The 20,866-nt window shown below is 34.3% G+C and overlaps 2 protein-coding genes and 1 long non-coding RNA gene across 3 annotated transcripts; all 3 read left to right on the top strand.

Moving 5' to 3' along the window:
• Nucleotides 1-3,292: 3,292 nt before the first annotated feature.
• Nucleotides 3,293-8,883, top strand: LOC133866994 (disease resistance protein RUN1-like). The gene is made up of 4 exons (XM_062303667.1): nt 3,293-3,821; nt 4,952-6,050; nt 8,176-8,448; nt 8,733-8,883. Exons 1-4 carry the CDS (start codon nt 3,331-3,333, stop codon nt 8,811-8,813), a joined length of 1,944 nt encoding a protein of 647 aa, XP_062159651.1. The 5' UTR covers nt 3,293-3,330; the 3' UTR covers nt 8,814-8,883.
• On the top strand, nt 8,827-9,691 carry LOC133866342 (disease resistance protein Roq1-like). Its single transcript, XM_062302859.1, has 2 exons — nt 8,827-8,889; nt 8,984-9,691. Exons 1-2 carry the CDS (start codon nt 8,827-8,829, stop codon nt 9,689-9,691), a joined length of 771 nt encoding a protein of 256 aa, XP_062158843.1.
• LOC133866995 (uncharacterized) lies at nt 9,689-12,174 on the top strand. Its single transcript, XR_009899964.1, has 4 exons — nt 9,689-10,015; nt 10,358-10,750; nt 11,249-11,304; nt 11,721-12,174. It is a non-coding gene; the product is annotated as an uncharacterized LOC133866995 (long non-coding RNA).
• The last annotated feature ends 8,692 nt before the right edge of the window (nt 12,175-20,866 follow it).

A 20,866-nucleotide genomic window follows, 5' to 3' on the forward strand; every position in this document is an offset into this window, starting at 1 on the left:
TGGTTGTATAGGTCATTCTGGATAGTGTCCTCTGTTCGAGGTTTATGGGCTAGTGATTATTAGCTTGTGTAGATGGTTGAGCTTTTATAAAATTCTTTGATTCATCCAAAAAAAAAAAAAAAAAAAAAAAGGAGTTCTCTTGAGATAATGATTTTTTATCTTTCAAATAATAATAAGTTAATTCGAGACTAAAACGCTATTCTTGCTATCAACAATCCTCCTCTTTTATCTTCTTGGTCTTTTGCTAATTATATCTCAGATATTAGTTTAGTTTTATCTTCCTTTTATAATTGGAATGTTTTTAAAATGTCTCGCAGTATTAACTTTCGTTCACATTATTTAGCTAAGTGGGCCGCTTCCAATCATATTTTTAGAAGTATTCCTATACGATCTCTTATCTTTTCGTTCATTAGGATAAGAAGTGGGAAAGATCTACCTTTATAATCCTTTTCCCATATTTAATTAAAAAAAAGAAAAAAGAGAAAGACTATAACGATATGAAGAAAGGTAGGATTTTGATCCTACTATAACAATGATAGTAGCCCTAAACTTGGCCAGCCCAAATCACGAGTACTGGCTCAGAAGCCCTAAACTTGGGCCGAATGAATTGAACATAAGCCACAAGCCCCAAAGCATAAGAACACTATGAATAAGGTGCAAAGGATAACTACCCAAGTCTTGCCCTAACCGCCAACAAGGCCTGGAACCTGGTGCTTCATTAGGTTATCACTTCAGTTACATTCGCATAACCATCTCTCTAATTAAGATTATCCTAACTCTCATTCTTTTGGGCAATTCATCTTTCATTTCATCCGTGCTAACTTAAGCATAAAACTTTTTTCACAAGTGTTCAACCTTTAATTGTTAACCTTTCTTGCAAGCATCCGTTGCCTGGGATTGACCGTGCAATTAATTGTATCATTAATTAGTTGGTTCCATCTTTGGGAACAGTTTGTTACTTTCTTAAACAAAAGATTGTATGGTGCAAAACTAGAGATTTTATGAGGAAATTAAATTTAGGATTCTTATTGACGAGCATATGTACATGGCTGTTAATAATTGTTTTTTTTGCTTAAATGAAAAAGATTGTATGATATGAAGAATGACATTCTTTGATTGAAGTACTTGGTACTTTTAGCTAAAATACGTACTCGATGAATATGAATCCAATAGCCTTTTGTTCTTGGATTGATAAGAAAATACATCACTTGATGAATATTCTTGGAATCGTGATTTCACTTTCTATCATATTCTGACTGGAAAAGGAAGTGCTATTCATTTGAATCAAACCTCAATGGCCCAACCAATAGGCTTACTTCAAAAGATTACTACCAAATCTAATCCCACTTAATTTGTTACACTTGAAGTTGGTACTTGTTTTCGTGCTCATCTCAGTCTAATAATACATATACTTATCTCGATCTACTACTTAGAAAATGTTGGAACGACATCTTTTAAGGCTGTCCAAATGGGTGCTACTTGAAGTTGATTCACTCTTTTCAAATTAAATTCCTTAAATTTTAGCAACCCTACATTTTTCTGCTTCTTTATTAGTAGAGTTTTTGATTTTTGCTAGCTAGACCTTTCCTTGATATCATTTTCAGGAAACCATGGAGTGAGTGGCCGGGTTTAGAGCTCATGATCAGAAGTGAATCAGGTGCTTATATATATGGGAGAGGCTCTTAGTGTAGGGATTGGAATATGTTCAAAGTAATATAATAGAGTTTCCTATGCTGCTCAAATGTATACATGATAAGTTTCTTGGAATATGACTTCATGGTAAATGTCACGTGGCAATATTTTACGTTTTAGTGGTTGATGCGGTGAGTGTCACGAGAACTAGTTTTCATGTCAGGTTTTGTGAGACTTGTATTAATAGTTATAGGTCCACAACAACACTCTTTTTAATATTACAAGAATCTATTAAAATGAGTTACAAATTGAATTGGTGTGAAATTTAAATTGCATGACAAGAAATATTAGTCTAATTGAAAATTGTTAAGTGGTGTAATTACTAGCTTGAACTAAACTCTTTATCTCTCACATATATAATCTATGGCATTGAGACTCGATATAGTTGCATGTCCATATTGATTGCCATTTAAGTAGACAATTGTGAAAGAACCTATCTGAATAGTAATTGTTGAGAATCCTAATCTTAATAGCCTAATAAGGATCACTAAGATCAACACATTTCCATACTCCCAAATGTCACCTCCCTTTCCCATGAAAATGGGTTAAAGACATATGAATGGATAATTTAAAATGTTGATTTATTATGACCTCAACCATCCTTTAATAAATTAAATTATATATAGTTAAATTACCACTTATCTCAAAAGCTTAAGAATACATAAATTTAATCATTTAATCAATACTTTAACACTTTTCCTCACGTGTGGATTCAAACTCGCTTTTAATAAGTGAGGTCCAACATGTAAAATATTTAATTGAAATGAAAGATAAATAAAGGAGATATAGTTCGAACTCATAACTATGCACTAATATCATGTTAAATTATCACTTATCTCAAAAGCTTAAACCGATAAAAATACAGAAATTTAATTATTTAATTAATACTTAATATATATATATATATATATATTGGAAAGGTTGGTCAAAATAAATTACCATATGGAGACGGAGGGTGCGAACTCAGAAGCAATAGATGAACGGTGCTCGATCTCGTGGTTGGCTTAAACTTCTGACCACCGTGAAGTTCAAAAAAGATAAGCTGCATTTTTTATTAACATAATAAAGTAATTAAGTATGATTATGCCCTAATCATAAAAAAAAAAAAAAAAAAAAAAAAAGAAGAAGAAGAAAAAAAAGAGTATGATTATGCCCTCGATCTAATCGTCGAGCATAAGATAGGTAGTTACCTTTAGTGCTTCTGATTCGATTAATCGCAATGACAATGACACAACCTTCGTCATCATCATCAATTACTTGCGCACTCAGACATGGACATGTGAATGGCAAGTTTGATTGTCAACCACGCCATCATGCAAACCGAAGAAATGCGAGGTCCTGAGACAAACGTGTCACTGACCTTTTTTATGGCCGGCTTAATTTCTTCACTGGGGCCATGTGATGTGATCATGTGAATGCCCCCATTGACCTCCACTTCCCAGGCTTGAGTCATGGCCTCAACCATCCATTCATTACGTCCCAAAGTCTATGGCCCGAGCCATCGGGCATTGGCCTTTATGCTTGCCCCCAATTAGGTGTACCTTCCTCTTTGACCTTTGTCCATATTCAAGAAGATAAACTAATTAAAACAATCCTTTGTTTAGCTAAAACCAACCTTTTTCTCTTGCAACTGCGTCCATGGCCTTCCACGGAGCTTCTTCGTCTTCCTCCTCTTCTTCCATTCAGGAATGGGATGTGTTCTTGAGTTTTAGAGGTGAAGATACTCGTACAACTTTTACTGCCCATCTATATGATGCTTTGCACCGAAAGGGAATCAACACCTTCATGGATAAAGAGATTAGAAGAGGAGAGGAAATTTCACCAGCAATTTTCAAAGCCATTGAAGATTCAAAGATTTCAATCATTGTACTCTCTAAAAACTATGCATCATCCAGCTACTGCTTAGATGAGCTAATGAAGATCCTTGAGTGTAGAAGAACAAGGAGGCAGAAGGTTCTATCGTTGTTCTACCATGTAGATCCGTCAGAAGTGCGTCATCAAACCAATAGTTTTGGAGAAGCATTCGCTGAACTAGAAGAAAAGTTCAAGGATGATGTAATGAAGGTGCAGAGGTGGAAGACAGCCCTAAAAGAAGTGGCCGATTTGTCTGGGATGCCTTTGGGGAACAAGTATTTCTAACCACTTTTGCACCTTTCCTTCTAGATTGTTCTAAACTTTTTATCCCTTACATCATATGTATTATTATGTAACGATTTAAGAAAAAACGCTAGTCAGATCTGCGTTATTATTCCAAAAGGACTAGTCAATTTGAAGTTTTTTTTCTTCTTAAAATCCATTATAGAGCCCCGTTTCACCTAGTAATTAGGTAATGTGAGACTAGCCCCGTTTCACCTAGTAATTAGGTAATGTGAGACTTATCACCCATAAGTATTTTTATAAATCACTCAATCTATATGAGCTATTCACCTATTCCTAATATAGAACCGGGGTGTTACAAACTCTTACTCTTAAACTTCTGATATCTTCGTCAAGGTCATATTATGTGGTGCTCCAGTATCACATAGCCTGATGTTACTATGTGGCTCTGATACCATTTGTAATGACTTAGGAAAAAGCTCTATCTAAATCTAGGCTTGGCAATTCGGGTTGTCGTGTCAACCCATTTAGTTGGTGTGTCAACCCATCAGGTTAGCGTGTCAACCCATTTAACTAATTTGGTAAAAAATGTGTAATTATCGCGTCATAAATATGTTATAAACGGGTTTATGAGTCATAAACGGGTCATAAACGTGTCATAAACGTGTCATAAACAGGTTGGTGGGTCAAAAACGGGTCATAAACGTGTCATAAACGGGTTAATGAGTCATAAACGAGTTATAGCCTAAACCCAAACCCTATATATTCGTGTCGTGTTCGTGTCGAATTCGCGGGTCATGTCAAAATTGCCAAGCCTATCTAAATCTGAGCTATCATCCCAAAAGGACTAGTTAATTTGGAGATTGTTATTATTATTAATTTTTTCTTTCTAAAATCCATTATAAAGTCTAATTTCACATAGTAATTAGGCAATTTGCGACTTAGCATCCATGAATATCTTTATAAACCACTAACTTTATGTAAGTTATTTATCTCTTGCTAATATGAAATTGGGGTGTGATGTCATAATTCATAGCATACCATTGTCATTACTTGCGGAGAAAAAGGAAAAAAGAAATCATTGTATTTATATCTTCTTCCTATATTCTTTATATTGTGAAAGTAACTCATTACGTGTTTTGTTTTCGTTTTGTTCTGGTAGGAATGAACCTGAATTTATTCACGAAATCATTGGATGGGTGAATTCGATATTAGCAAGAAAGACATACTTTCAAGTTGCCAAGTATCCAGTTGGAATAGAGTTGCACGTAGAAAATGTGAAGTCGCTTTTAGATATAGAGAAGAGGGACCGTACTTACATGCTAGGGATCTTTGGAATTGGTGGAATTGGTAAGACAACTATCGCAAAAGCCGTCTACAACTCGATTGCTTCACATTTTGAAGGTAGTTGTTTTCTTGATAACATTAGAGAAACTTTTGGCCAAAAGGGTATGATCCATTTGCAAGAGAAACTTCTTGATAAGATTCTAGAAAATTCCAGTCCAATGGTTGACAATGTCGATCAAGGAATTACTTTGATAGGGCATAGGCTTCACCTAAAAAGTGTACTTATAGTTCTTGATGACGTAGATCATCTAGACCAATTAGACAATATAGTTGGAGAAGGTGATTTGTTTGGTTTAGGAAGTAGAATCATTATAACAACAAGAGATAAAGATTTACTAAGTAAGCATCAAGTTTTAACCTACAAGGTGAAAGAATTGGATGACAGTAAAGCTCTTCGACTGTTTAGTTGTCATGCATTCGGTAGAGACAAACCTGATGATGGATATGTGGAAGTCACAAAAGATGCAGTATGTTATGCTGGAGGATTGCCACTAGCTTTAGTGGTGCTAGGCTCGACAGTAAAAGGTAAAGATATACTTTATTGGAAAAGTAAATTGGGCGAGTACAAAAAAATTCCTCACATTGATATTCAAAAAAGACTTAGAATAAGTTTCGATGGATTGGATGAAAATGCAAAGAATATTTTCCTTCACATCGCATGCTTCTTCAATGGAAAGAATGTAGAATATGTCAAAAAAATGCTACTCTATTGTGGTTTCCACTCAGATAGTGGTATCGAAGAGTTAAAGGATAAGTGTCTCATAACTCAGTCATTTTTGGGATTATTGGTGATGCATGATTTGCTGCAAGAAATGGGTAGAGAAATTGTTCGACTTGAATCACCCAACGAACCTGGTAAACGTAGTAGATTATGGTTTCATGAAGATGTTCGTCATGTCCTAAAAGAACATACGGTAAGACTTATGTTAAAAATGCTTTACAATTTGCATTTGTTTCTTTCTCATAAGTTAAACTGCTAGAAAAATATTATTCATAAAAAAAAAAAAAAAAAGCTAGTAGAAAAACATTGAGCTTTTTTTTAGGGGGGGGGGTGAAAAAAAATAGCCATACAAAGTGACATTTGTCACAATTTGATACATCAAACTACCATTTTGTATCAAAAAGGTCACTCCATTAGTGTTGACATTAGTGATGGAGAAGTGGTTATGCACTTCGACCAAGATATTCCAAAAATGCCTTTATTACACCATTGGAAAACCAAATTTACACTTAAAGCTTTTTTTTTTTTTTATTTTTTTTTATTTTTTTTTATTTCCATGTTTAGTTTTGATTTATTTATTTTTTTTTTAAAATTAATTTTCAATTTTAGTTTTCTATAAAAGAAAAATCTGTGAAAAATCTTTAGATAAATGCACGATTTGAAATCACTTCCTCATTTTTTTTAATTTTGAAAATTAAAAACCTAGGTTTTCGATTATTCTAAATAGATCATTCTATTAATTTACAATTCAAGTTTACCATAAACCGTTAATGCCACATCAGCATTTTTAATTAAAATAATATTTTTGTTATTTTATTACAAATTAAAATCTAAAAAAAAAAACTGACAGCATTATCTTCTTTTTTAGCCTCTTGAAACCTCCCTCCATCCAATAGCGAGGTCATTTGCAGACCAAAACCGTTCCAAAGCCAAGAAATCATCAATTACAACTACATAATTCCAGTTAATAATAATATTATTGCTGAAATAAATTTACGGCCAGCTGAATCCCCGCGGCATCGTCGTCGGCCAGCTAAATTTACGGCCAGATGAGCAACAAGGAGAAGACAGAGATGGAGATGAAGGTCAAAGATGAGGATGATGGGTTCATCTTGGTTCTCGACGATGAAGCCTGTGGTGGCGCGTGAATAGACGTGAGAGGTGAAGATGGAATTGACTTTTCGCTTTGATTCGAGGGTGAATTTGAGGAGGTGAGATCGACTGACTTTCTTTGATTCCTATGGTATTCTGACCCAAGAAAAAAACTATTCTGACGACTTTTCGATTCACAATGCTGGATCCGAGAAATTAGTAATCCGATTCCGTGTGCTATCATCAGTCATCACTGATTTCACCGTTATTCCTCTGGCAAAAAAAAAAATCTCTGGTTCATATAGATGTTCAGCTGGAATCATGTAATTGTGGTCGATGGTTTCCAGGATTTGGAACGGTTTTGGTCTGCAAATGGACCTCACCATTGGAGGGAGGCTTCTAGAGGTTGAAGAAGAAGATAAAGCTGTCGGTTTTTTTTTTTTTTTTTTTTTTTTTTTTTTTTTTTTTAAAAAAAAAACCAAAAATATTATTTTAAGGAAAAATGTTGATGTGGCAGCCACTAATGGTTTACAGTAAACTTGGATGGTAAATTAATGGAGGGATCTATTTAGAATAATTGATAACCCATGCATCTAATTTTCAATATTAAAAAATAAAGAATTGATTTCAAATTGTGTATTTACCGAAGAATTTATCATAGATTTTTCCTTTTAAAAAATTTGAGTACTTTTAGGAAGAATAACAAAAAAGTGGTCGTGTGACTACTTTTTCGTCTAAGCCGACAGCCATCTCTACTAAAGTGGCCTTTTAACATAAAATGATAATTTGATGTATCAAACTGTTACGCATGCCACTTTGTTGGTTTATTATTTTTTTTAAGCTAATAGTTGATGGGGCTATATATATATATATATAAAGAAAGGTAGAAAAGTACTTTTACATGCAGATATATGTATAAATGTTGATGCATATATGCTACAAAAAAGAAAAGAATCGACTAAGTAGAATGAATTTAATTTCAAACCCAAATAAAAATGATATTTGTAAACACACTTATACTAGGTGTGGAATCCATGCATCTTGTATACACATTTGAAGAATGTTATGATTAGTTACTTTGGGACATTCCAATAAACACTTGTTTGTTTTTGCAAAGTATAATATACACATACAATACTAGAATTATAGTTTTACCAAGTGTTAAAATATGGAGAACTTTATGTTAGAATTTTGCTAGTGCACCTAACTATAGATTGCCTTGCTAGGGAACAAACAAAGTTGAGGGCATATTGATAGATTTTCCTGCGCCAGACCTGATACACTTGAGTCCCAAAGCTTTCAAGAAGATGAAAAGGCTCAGAATGTTTATAAATCGTAATGCACGCTTTTATGGAGTGCCTAATTTTCTCCCTAATGAGTTAAGATTGCTTGATTGGCCTGAATATCCTGGAGAATCTCTGCCATCCAATTTTTGTGGAGAGAACCTTGTTGAGTTAAATATGCGTTATAGCTACCTCAAGGAATTGGAGGGACTCCAGGTAGAATTATTGTTTTTAATATTTCTTGGTTTCAATTATGTTGTAAACTTCTTTCAAAGTTCAAACTAAGTTATTTTCTCTTTTTCTTGACAGAATTTCCAAAACATGACAACCATGAATTTCTCTTATTGTCGATTCCTTAAAAAAATCCCCGATGTTTCAAGGATTCCAAATTTAGAGACATTATATCTTAATGGTTGCACAAATTTAGTTGAGGTTCATTGCTCTGTTGGATTCCTTGATAAGCTCGTTGATTTGAGTCTTGATTACTGCTATAATCTTAGGATTTTTCCAAGAAGCCTCAAGTTGAGATCTTTAGAACGTCTTGTCATTGGGGGTTGCTCAAGGCTCAAGAACTTTCCTGAAATTGAGTGTCAAATGGAACGTATAGAGTATGTCAAGTTTGTAGTTACTGGTATAGAGGAATTGGAAGGATTCCAGGTAGAATTATTGTTTTTAATATTTCTTGGTTTCAATTACGTTGTAAACTTCTTTCCAAGTTCAAACTAAGTTATTTTCTCTTTTTTCTTGACAGAATTTCCAAAATGTGACAACCATGAATTTCTCTTATTGTCAATTCCTTAAAAGAATCCCTGATGTTTCAAGGATTCCAAATTTAGAGACATTATATCTTGATGGTTGCAAAAATTTAGTTGAGGTTCATTGTTCTATTGGATTCCTTGATAAGCTCGTTGATTTGAGTCTTGATTCATGCTATAATCTTAGGATTTTTCCAAGAAGCTTCAAGTTGAGATCTCTAGAACGTCTTGTCGTTGGGGGTTGCTCAAGGCTTAAGAACTTTCCTGAAATTGAGTGTCAAATGGAACGTGTAGAGTATGTTAAGTTTGTATTTACTGGTATAAAGGAATTGCCTTCATCCATTGGCTACTTGGTTGGGGTTAAAGCATTAAATCTAGGTGGTTGCACAAACCTTACGAATCTTCCAAATAGCATTCATCAATTGCAAAATTTAGAGTACTTATCTCTTAATGGTTGTACTGGTATAAAAGAACTGCCTTCATCCATTGGTCATCTCGCTAAGCTTAAAAGGTTATCTCTAGACAATTGCGCAAACCTCATGAATATTCCAAGTGGCATTTATCAGTTGCAACATTTGGAGGTGCTTACTATGATAAATTGCAAGCAACTTCGAGAAATTTTGGGGCTTCCTTCAAATGTACAATTTGTGATGGCGGAGGGCTGTGCGTCATTAGCAATATTTTTAGAAGAAGTTAGAAGATGATTCAATTGGTACCCACAACAAAAGAGGCATTCTTCGCTGCTGAGATGTGAGAATGAAATGATACTGAAGGTGCAAAATCTTAAGCAAAGTCAAAAGGTGAGACATGAGATGCTTCTCAACACCCTTGTGATGGACTCTACCAACATGGCAAACTTGTCCTTCCATGCGCAAAGCCCATAATTACAGGCACCCTCTTTTGCACTCTTCCTTTGATTTGCTAAGGAATTTCAGATGTAGAGGATATGCCTCTTGGTGAATCGCAATTACATCAATCAATTTGCCCCCAGAACTTGAGACAGAGTCACTAGCTTGGGTTATAATAATGTAAGTGCGTGACTTATTTAGGCTCCTATTTTGCATTTACTCTTAGAATTTCGATGCATTGAGTAGAAATTAATATTGCTCGAGTGAATGAACCAGGTTGTGAAACCAACTACACCATGGTTATAATCCACGAGCCATGATAGTTTCACAACCTGGCTCATTCAATTGAGCATTTTTATTACCCCTTGAAATTTATATTGCTTTATTTGAGGGTCTTTTTTGTGTTTCTATAGTTTTTTGGTTTGTAATAATTGGGTTATAAATTCATCGGCAATGATGAATAATACTGGAGGACAGCCATATTTCGGGATTTCATTTTCTTTGGGTTTGTGTGTTATGCAGGATTCCTGATTGCTTTAGCCATCATAAAGAGGTTTCATATTCTAATTTGTGTAAAATAGACATCAATAAGCCTGTGCATTTGGATTCAGAGAAGACAATTAGACAAGATTTGCTTTCTATGTTGTTATTGGAACAGAGCATCTACAAGATATGCTTTATTTTTTAATTCTCGTTGAGATCATCTATTTTGGTCAACGAATCTATTTTTAGAGGTCCTTTCCTATATATAATTCAGCCATCTTAGTTCAACTTTCAGAGAAGTTGTGATGGTGATGGTGATGATGACAACTTGGAATCCAATTAGTACCCACAACAAAAGAGGCAATCTTCTTCCTCATTCTTCTTCTTTGCTTGCTGCTTGTTGCCTAGTTAGTGATCGACATTGCTGTTTATGTAAGTTTCACATTTGCATTGTGGGACATAAATTTTCTAATTTAATTAGCGTTTGAAGACTAATTTATTAATGTATTAATTAAATAATTAAATTTACCTCTTCCTATTTGCTTTAACATGTTATTAAAGTAAAGGTCCTGAGTTCGAATTTTGACTCCGTCATTTACTTTTTATTTCAATTAAATATTTGAAGTGTTGGGTCCCATCTAGTAAAAATGGAATTTAAGCCTACACGTAAGGGGGAGTGTTAAAGTATTGATTAAATAGTTAAATTTGCATCTTCCTATCAGCTTAAGTTTTCGAAATAAGTAGTGATTTAACATAATCACCAACATTTTAATCAATCAAACGAATTTGGAGAAAAAATATTATGGTATAAGTCAAATTCGATCGAAGATGGATGTCGTTTTAGGAATTAGTTGCAATGGCATAATTAATTCTTGGCCAGCTAGACATATTGAAGGATTTCCTTTCACTCTGGGTTTCTGTGTTTTACAGGACTTGCATAATCTGGCAGGAGAGTCACATGCTGCAACTTCCACTTCAGATGTTATGTTAGTGTTTTTACTCTTCATAGCCTCTCTTTATAATTCTCTTTTGTTAAGTGTTTAAGGTTAAATTATCCAAGCGATTATAATTGAATTCTGTGGCAAGTTAGTGTTCTGAAAAAACCTTTAGTTTTGTGGCCTTATAGCTTAGGGATAAAGTTAACATGAACATAAACTTTGCTAGAATTATTCCATTTCTTCAAGGTCAAGTTAGAATTTTTTCACAAATTTGCTTTTTTCTGTCTTTCCTTCTTTCTATTTATTTTTTTTCTTTTTAATTTAAGCAACAACTACAAATTAGGAGAAAAGGAGTTGTTCTAACATAAAAACTTGGTTACACCGTCACTATGAATAAATGGAGAAATGATCATATTATCCATCTCAATTACCCAACTAATCTCATGTTGGGGCGGAATTTGTAGGGTACTCTTACCAAACAATCCATGGCTATCTCATCAGGCAGGCTCGGAATCAACTGCTACTGCTGCTGTTGTTTGAGTTTCTGGAAATTCTCGGTACTGTTCTGTGCTTGTTCCCTTTCTTGTTTCTTGTACTATATTCAATCTCTTTCAAGAGTGAACAAAATTTATGAGATTTGATGGGGAATTTGCAATTTACCAAATGGCCGATTACTTTGCTGGTAATTGCAAGTCCTCTTTGAGGCCACATTGCACTTACTGGCTGAAATTGTGTGGAGTTTGTTCTACGTGTGGTTACGTGTGTGACCTACAGTGGGTCAGACTTTATCTATTTATTTTTTTAAAAAAAAATAATTTTTAATTATTAAATCAATGTATTTTTGTAATTTTATTAACATCTAAGGAGTATAAGGAACATTTTACTTGCCAACTGTTTGATTTAATGTCGAATTTAGGTGGAAGGGTTGAAATTTGTTTTTAAAAAAATTGAAAGATGGATACCTTAAATTAACACTTTTTAAAGTTTGAAGTTATAATTGCAAAATTGATGAAAGATCAAGACTTGTAAGTGACGTTTTCCCCAAAAAAAAAATGTTACAAAGTTATGATTTTTCAATAGGACTATGCTTGGACTACCATAGTTCCTTTACAAACTCACGTGGAAATTCATATTTTACTAAAAAAGTGTTACTTAAATTGCTATATGACCATCCACATTTTAATAGTTGACGAGAAATAATTCATTTCGGTCCGTGGTCCTTCTTTTATTTTTCAAGATCACCATTGAATTTGTAGGGTCCATGTATAGGTCCTACATATGAACCCCACAAATTAATGAGGATTTCAAAAAGTGAAAAGATGAGAGAAGGACCAAAAGGGGATGTACAACACTTTTCTATTTTGAGGGGCTGTTGATTTTGTCTCTAATTATAACTATGAACAAATTCCAAAATTAAACCTTATGGTATCTTGGCCCTATTCCATCTTTGGTTATATGACAATAAAAGAAAAGTAACGTTACGCGCATTCTATTTTTTTTAACATTTATTTATATTTTTTAAGTGACTTTTAAAATTATTATTAGATTAAAATTCAATAAAAATCAATCTTAAATTTAATAGTGGTTCTTAGAGCTATCTTAAAAAATGTAAAAATAGACGTGAAAAACTGAGACTGTGTAACATTCCTCGTAAAAAGAATACAAATGTCACCTATTATTTTTGTGAGCTCATTGCCATGAAAAGATCACCCAACTTTCTTAAGGCGTGTGAATGGTCATTTCCACTCACAACTATGAAAGAAATATCCCAGGGAAGAATTTTCAAACAAAAATGGTGGAATGGTTAACTTAAAATGGTGGAATGAAAGAATTTTAAAACAATATCATTGCTAAACTTTGCTAAACAAGGGATAGCGTCTTATTCGGGCAGAGGTAAGGTAATTTATCTAAAAGAAAATTCAAACATGATGTTATTAGTATTTTTTTTCTTTCTCTAAAACATAAAATAAAATCATGTAGGACGTTCCCAAACAATGATCGTTAGACCTCCATTCGAGTAGCGATCGCCAAGCCTTATCCAAGAAGTGATCTTTGAGAGTTTCATATGCGATGGCTCAATCGAGGGGCGATCGCCAAGCGCAAACGATGCTAATAGGCGATTGAGACTAATGCTTCGTTTGTTTCGGCGTAAAATAATTTCTGGAAAATGGTTTCGGTATTTTCCGGTGTTTGGTAGGGGTGAAAATAATGGTCAACCGAAAAATGATTTCTGTTTGACAAAAAATGCTTAATAAATTTCGAAAAATGATTTACGCTTTTTAAAAGCATAAATCATTTTCCGTAAATGGTAGAAGTAGTCGATTCTTTTTTAAACAACGCAGTTGACCTTTACGTTAAAGCGGTTGACTATTGCCGAATTTCGATAAGTCAAATTTCGACTCCAGTCGATGCCGGAATTCGACAAATTAAGCCGGAATCCGGCGACGGCCAGCAGATGTCGTCGGATTCCGGGGATACCATGTCGAATTCCGGCCAGACTGGCCGGAGCAGCCGGATCTTCGGCTATCTCGCCGGATCCCAGCCAGAACAACGGAGATCCGGCCATCTGGCTGAAATCCTGGACCGCTTCGACCGTCTCGGCCGGGATGTTGGCCGAAGAGGCCAGATCCGGCCAGAATACCGGATCATCGGCCGGGATCCTGGACGGATCCGGCCAGAACGGCCCGACCCCCCGGCATCTGGCCGGATCCGGCTGTTTTGGCCGAATCTCCAGCTAGGACGGCCGGTTTTCGGTCAACTACCTGGGATTTGGCCGTTTTGTTCCGGATTCCGGCAAAGTTCGCCGGAATCCGACGGAAATGGCCAGATTCCGGCAACTTTTGCCGGAATTTGTATATGCCAAATTTAAAAAAATATTTTTATATTATTTTATTTTAATATTTTTTATTTTGTGAATAATTTTTTTTAAAAAAATTAATATGATTAAATTAAAATATAAAAAATATTTGTAATTTTCCGTACGCGCCAAACACCAACAAATGATTTCGACGGAAAATATTTTTTCTGAAAAATGACTTCCCTGAAACTATTTTACGACGGAAACCATTTTACATCGAAATAAACGGAGCATAAGAAGGAAAGACGTGACCGCCAAGCTAGGGATTTCATTTGTAGAAGATTTTAATTGATTTGATTATGTCTTTATTTTCAATTATTTCATTTCCTTACTAGGGTTTAATTATTTACTTTTCTTATTAGGATTAGGTTTACTTCTAGTACTAGGAACATGTTTACTTTCTTTGCAAGTATTATTTTAGTATAAATATGAAAGTAGTAGCATGTTGTTTGTTTTTATTTGCTACATTCTGTTGACAAAATCACTATTATGTAAGGTTGGTGTTATAACAGAGATACCATATCATTTTAGAGTTTTCAAGTATTTAGAGTTTATTTCTCTAATATGAAAAACGTCTTATTATGACATGTTTCAGTGTCACAATTTTCAAGAAGGCAATTTCAGAGTTCTAGGAAAATTCTATGCGGATTCCAACTCAGCAAAAGTTGGATCTTTTGTTTCCGTCCGAACAGGCCAGTGATACATCTGGACACTCATCTATGTCGAGAAGCTTCTTAACAGCGTTCCAGTGTGCATGCGTTCGGATGTCAGGGCAACACCATCAAAACGTCAGTCAGTGTTCGAGAAGGACTTGGATTTCCATTAGAGACATGGATCGAGAGGACAACTTGAAACCGTCCGGACATTAGAACAACACTAGGGAAACACTAGCTAAAATACAAGCTTTATATGTTGACCTTTCTTGCACATCACACATCAAAAGGTATAATATTGCACTTAATTATTTCAGTAATAAATAGGAGTCTATCTGGGAAAACTTCTCTCTCTCCTCTGGGTCTTCTGTCTTCTTCCTTGAGCGAGAGTGTGGTGAACGTCTGTAGCTCTGGGAGGGGGGAGGCCTCACGCCTCACTCCTCCCAGTTGGTCCCTGGCTCCTTTAGAGCCATGGGCTCTTTTGGTTCCCCCTGGCTTGTTCCAGTGGGGATAGTTGTGCTCCCAGCCACTAGGGATGTAGAGTTTTTTGTTCCTCCCGGTTAGATCCGGTGGAGGTTGTTTTCCTCCTAGCTGTTGCGGCTATGGAGCTTTGTTTATTTGTTTGCTTTGTGTTTTTTTTCTTTTGGCAGAAGCACTTCGGTGGAAGACGTTCATGGGAGTGACCGTTTCGTTTTTTTTTTTTTTTTTTTTTTTTTTTTTTTTTTTTTTTTTTTTCCGGCCTCCTTTCGAGCTAGATCTACGTTGATACGCCGGAAAACTTGCGACACGTCCCTTTCAAAGTTGCTCGCCGTCAACTTCCGGTTTCAGTCGCTGCAACTTTCGGCTGTGTCAGAACTCCACGCTCGGAGCGTGGCTTGCACACGCCGGGGATGGATCTGCGTGTGAGGGCCACGCTCCTTTTCTTTCGGCCTGGTTGTTGGTGCTTTCGGGTTGGTCGGCGTTTGACAGTAGAAGGGGAGTCCGGGGGGTGGCGCGTGTAAGCCACGCGCCGGTGCCGGGATGTTGTCTTCTCTGTGCGTGCTCTGAAGATGTGTTTTTCTGCTTGTGTTTTTTTACAGTTTATCCTTTGTAATTTTCAGAGATTATGAGAATCTGTCTGATGGCTGATGCTAGATCTGCTTCTCTTTATTTGTTTTGGTTGTGCTTCACTGTCAAGAGAGGCTTAACAAGTCTACTTCTTGTAATGTTTGTTTATTATTTGGATAGCTGTAGTTTTTGTATATTCTTGATCTTGTTCACAGTCTACCCTTGGTAGCTGCTTCAAGTTGGGACTTTCCTAACTTAGTGGGTAGAGATTCTTCATCTCTAGTCACTGCGACGGTCTTCGGAAAGTGTTTTAGCGGTCGAGCTTTGTTGTTAGCCTTCTGAACTGATGTATGTCCTTGGTTATTTGTATTCCCTCTTGGACTTATTTTCATTGCAATGAAGGTGCTATTCTCGTGTTCAAAAAAAAATAGGAGTCTATCTGGTTGCATTAGTTATGCTTAAAAAAATCGTAAGAATGACATCTATACAGTCTTGAAGTAGATTGCAGAGCAAATTAAAGAAGCAAAGGTTCTTTCTGTGACATCTATATAATATAATATTATATATATATGGTTTGTCATGAATAATTTAAAGAGCAAGGTTGTTCTTTGCTACCTGCTAGCTATGGTGAAAAAAAAAAAACAAAAAAGAGTATTATCTCGTCGGTCAATAACTAATTTGGCAGTCCCACTTGGCATATCCACATGATTAGAACCCACCCCACGTCGGCAACATTACCCCCAACATGCTAGGGCGGATGAATAACCCCCCATGACTGGTAGTGATTTCTCACGGCTATACCGTATCGATCTATGGAGACCCATGGCCTAACCATGGGTTTGTGGGTCTTTGGCCGTGAAGACTTATGGTTTGACATGAAATTCTATTAATTTTCTTGATTACAGATGGACAGATGTACTCTTTGGGTATTGTTCATAATCGAGGGAGATGTGTTATATGTACATATATACACACACACTTATATTTGGTGTGAAACCCATGTATGTGGGCCGGACTCATCTCACATGCATAGGTCCTATACCAAATGTGAGTGTATGTACAAAGTATGTACCAAAAAGTATGTACAAATATCATTTGCCTAAACAAGGTACTACATGTGACGAAAATAAAATCTAAGTGAGAAAAAATAAAGTTGTTAAAATTCAAGAGACAAAAATGTATTTAACCTTAAAAAGTGTTTAGTATGAGAGTTACATTTGAAAATCTTTTTACATAATTAATATTTGAAAAGAGTTTTGTTTGAATTAGGTCAGGCCAAAAACAGTTTTAATTTTTATTTTATTTTTCCCAAACAGACCCAAATTTGGTCAAAGACTCAAATAGATAGGTTTCTCCCTAAATTTCCCTCCCCCATTTATGACCTAATGCATGATCACAATTTTTAATTGACCCATATATACATATAGTTGCACTTGTTGACCAATATAGATGAGATCTCTCCATGAGCACTACATGCACTGACAATGGGCCGGGGATTCAATACTCCAATAGTAATATTGTTATAATATATGACAAATATATTATATTTTCTCTATATTCTAACATGTAAATTATAGCCTAAATATTATAGTTGCTTCTTCGATCTCTAAAATTCTTACCGTTATAGATGAGATCTCTTCCATGATTTCCGAAATGCTTTTTCCTCACTCCCATTTTTCAATGCCTAACACAAACCTCACGTGCGTGCAAGCCTGCAAAACATCTCTTGTACTGTCCAGGAAGCTTCTCCTTCTTTCTTTATTCTGAAGAAGATTATGAATATGTTTCCATCTCCTGATTATTTATATGATTGTATTTAACTTATTGAAGTTGTCAAATATCAAGATAAATGAAATTAAAAACTATATCTTTGTTAAAAAACGCACAAAGGTATGATTTTTTTAATAGATAAATGCATGCATTGGTACTACCGCTTTTACTATAATGTTTTAACAAATTCACTTGACACTTCACATTTTGTTAAATTAAGTGTTACGTGGATTGTTATGTGACAGTCTATATTTTAATAATTGACGTGGTAAGCGCCACGTGTCAGTCCACATTTTGGTGGCTGATATGATGAGTGCTATATATATATATATATATATATATATATATATATATATATATATATATATGGACTACCACGTTAGTTAGTGAGAGACTTATAGAGGAGCAGAACTAGGTAAGGCGTTTACGGAATATTAGCCCTCCAAAATTTTAAAATTACCCTTTTATATATATATATATATATATATATATATATATATATATATATATATATATATATATATATATATATATATATATATATGGTAAGGCGTTTACGGAATATTAGCCCTCCAAAATTTTAAGATTACCCTTATATATATATATATATATATATATATATATATATATATATATAATATATCACATCCCTTCCAAAATTATTATTTTTTTCTCCCTTATACTTAAATGTCTAGTTCTACCCCTGGACTTATAGTAATAGGTGTAGTACCACAACAACTCTCTCTTTTATATGAAAAATGCTAGATACTGTAATTGTAGTAAATGTTTATCCAACAATGTTATAATATGACATTCTAAACCAACCGTTAGATCATTTTTTTTAAAAAAAAAAAAGAAGAAGAAGATATTTAACCATGATTAAATCAAGAGTTAGTTGAGAGTGTTACGTCATTATTGTTAGATGATAATTTGATAGAATTACAGTATATCTAGCATTCCTTTTTTAATATCATAAAAAATCTATTACAATGAGTTATAAATTGAATAATAAATAATCTCGAGTTGGTGTAAAATTTAATATTCATGAGATATATAAAGAGCATATAATCTAATAGTAAACACAAGAAAATATTAGTCTAATTGAAAATTGTTTGTAAGTGGTGTAATCACTTGAACTCAACTCTTTTTCTCTCTCATATATAATCTATGGGATTGACACCCGGGACTATAATTGTCTGTTCAAATTGTTTGTTATTTATGCATGCAATTATGAGAGAATCTCTTGATTAAATTGCAAGTAATTCAGATAAATAATTGTGAGAATCCAGATCCTTATATGTGACGGATGGAATTGGATGAGAGGAACACCTTTCCTTACCCTTGAAGTCCCAAGTGTTCACCTCCCTTTCCCATGGTGACATTGAGGCAATACATATTTCCTATGCATAGGAAATATGATATGGGCATGGCCTCAACCATCCGGGCTCCAGCCATTGTGTCCCAGCAGCTACGGCACTGGACGTTTACCCTTACGCTTACCTCAAATTTGCTGTACTTTTCTCTATATCCACAATCAAGAAGATAGACATGGGAGAGGGAAGAGACCCAAAATAATAATAATAAAATGAAAAAAAAAATACAAGCAATAATGGAAATAAAACAAAATGGTGATAAAAGATTTTATGTGATTAATTTGGTTTATAACGCATGTTTACATGGTTGCTCTTATTCAGTTTATAAGTTAAAAAATACAAAAAGTTCTATTTATATAGCTTATTTATGAAATATAATCATAATCAAATCTCTTAATTTAAGATATATAATTCAGTCCCATCAAGTTATCCTCAATTCCTAACTTTATTTTAATCCAAATATACTTTAAGAGAGGGTGCCTTCAACATGAACAACTGGGAAGTTGACGATCTTGGTTTCCTTTAGATTGTGGTAAATTCAATAATAACAATAATAATAAATTTCATGCCAATGTTTACTGATTAATATATATAATTTTTTTTATCTCTTTTGCAAGTAAACGCTTTCTGTAGAGCATTCTCAACAACTTTCTTATAACCCATTTGCTTCCTTGCATGCATATAAAGAAAAGGCCAAAAAAATTACAAAAAATCACCCACAATAGATACCTATCAGTTTCTTAAGTATTGAGAATGCTAGCGTTATACCCAATGTGTAGGGAACCAAAAAGTTTCCTTATCCATTATTTTAATACAAAATATTTCTCTTTTCTATCTCATCTTTTTGCCTTTTATTGGGAATTATATTGAAATTTTGTGAAACATGTGAGGATAGGTAAGAACTTATATTTGTAAAGAAATAATATTTAATTAATATAAGAAAATATAAGAGAATCTATTATAAAGTACTGTATTTGAATAGGAAAACAAAAAGTAGTTTTTTTCTTTAAATTTTAAAAAAATTAAAAAAGAAGCTGCTGTAAATATTCCGAAGAATAACTCTTGAACTTTTGAGTATAAAATAACAAGCACCCGAATGTAATTTTGAAGACATGGGTGCTCATTGTTTTAAGATATCTAGTAATCGTCTAGCAAAATACATATTTTATTATTATATTGTAATGTACATATAAAGTTCTCTTGAGATAATGATTTTTTATGTAACAAATAATATTAAGTTCATTCGAGACTATAACGATATAAAGAAAGGTGGGATTTTGATCCTACTATAACAATGATATACCCAATACACTGGGCCGCCCAAATCATGAGTACAGGCTCAGAAGCCCTTAATTTGGGCCTAATGGATTGAACATAAGTCACAAGCCCCCAAAGCATAGAGAACACTATGAATAAATGTCACGTGGTTATGCGGCGAGTGGCACGAGAACTAACTAGTTTTCAAGCCAGGTTTTGAGAGACTTGTATTAATAGTTACAGGTCCACAACAACACTCTTTTAAATATTTCAAGACTCTATTAAAATTAGTTACAAATTGAATAATAAATAATCTCGAATTGGTGTGAAATTTAAATTGCATGAGAGGAATTATTAGTCTAATTGAAAATTGTTAAGTGGTGTAATTACTAGCTTGAACTCAACTCTTTATCTTTCACATATATAATCTATGGGATTGAGTCCCGGTATAATTGCATGTCCAAATTGTTTGCCATTTAGGTAGACAATTGTGAAAGAACCTATCCGAATAATAATTGTTGAGAATCCGAATTTTAATAGCCTAATAGGTGATCACTGAGATCAACACATTTCCATACTCCCAAATGTCACCTCCCTTTCCCATGAAAATGGGTTAAAGACATATGAACGGATTATTTAAAATGTTGATTTAT

Source organism: Alnus glutinosa, chromosome 4 (assembly GCF_958979055.1).
Source record: "Alnus glutinosa chromosome 4, dhAlnGlut1.1, whole genome shotgun sequence".
In the NCBI taxonomy this organism is placed as follows: domain Eukaryota; kingdom Viridiplantae; phylum Streptophyta; class Magnoliopsida; order Fagales; family Betulaceae; genus Alnus; species Alnus glutinosa.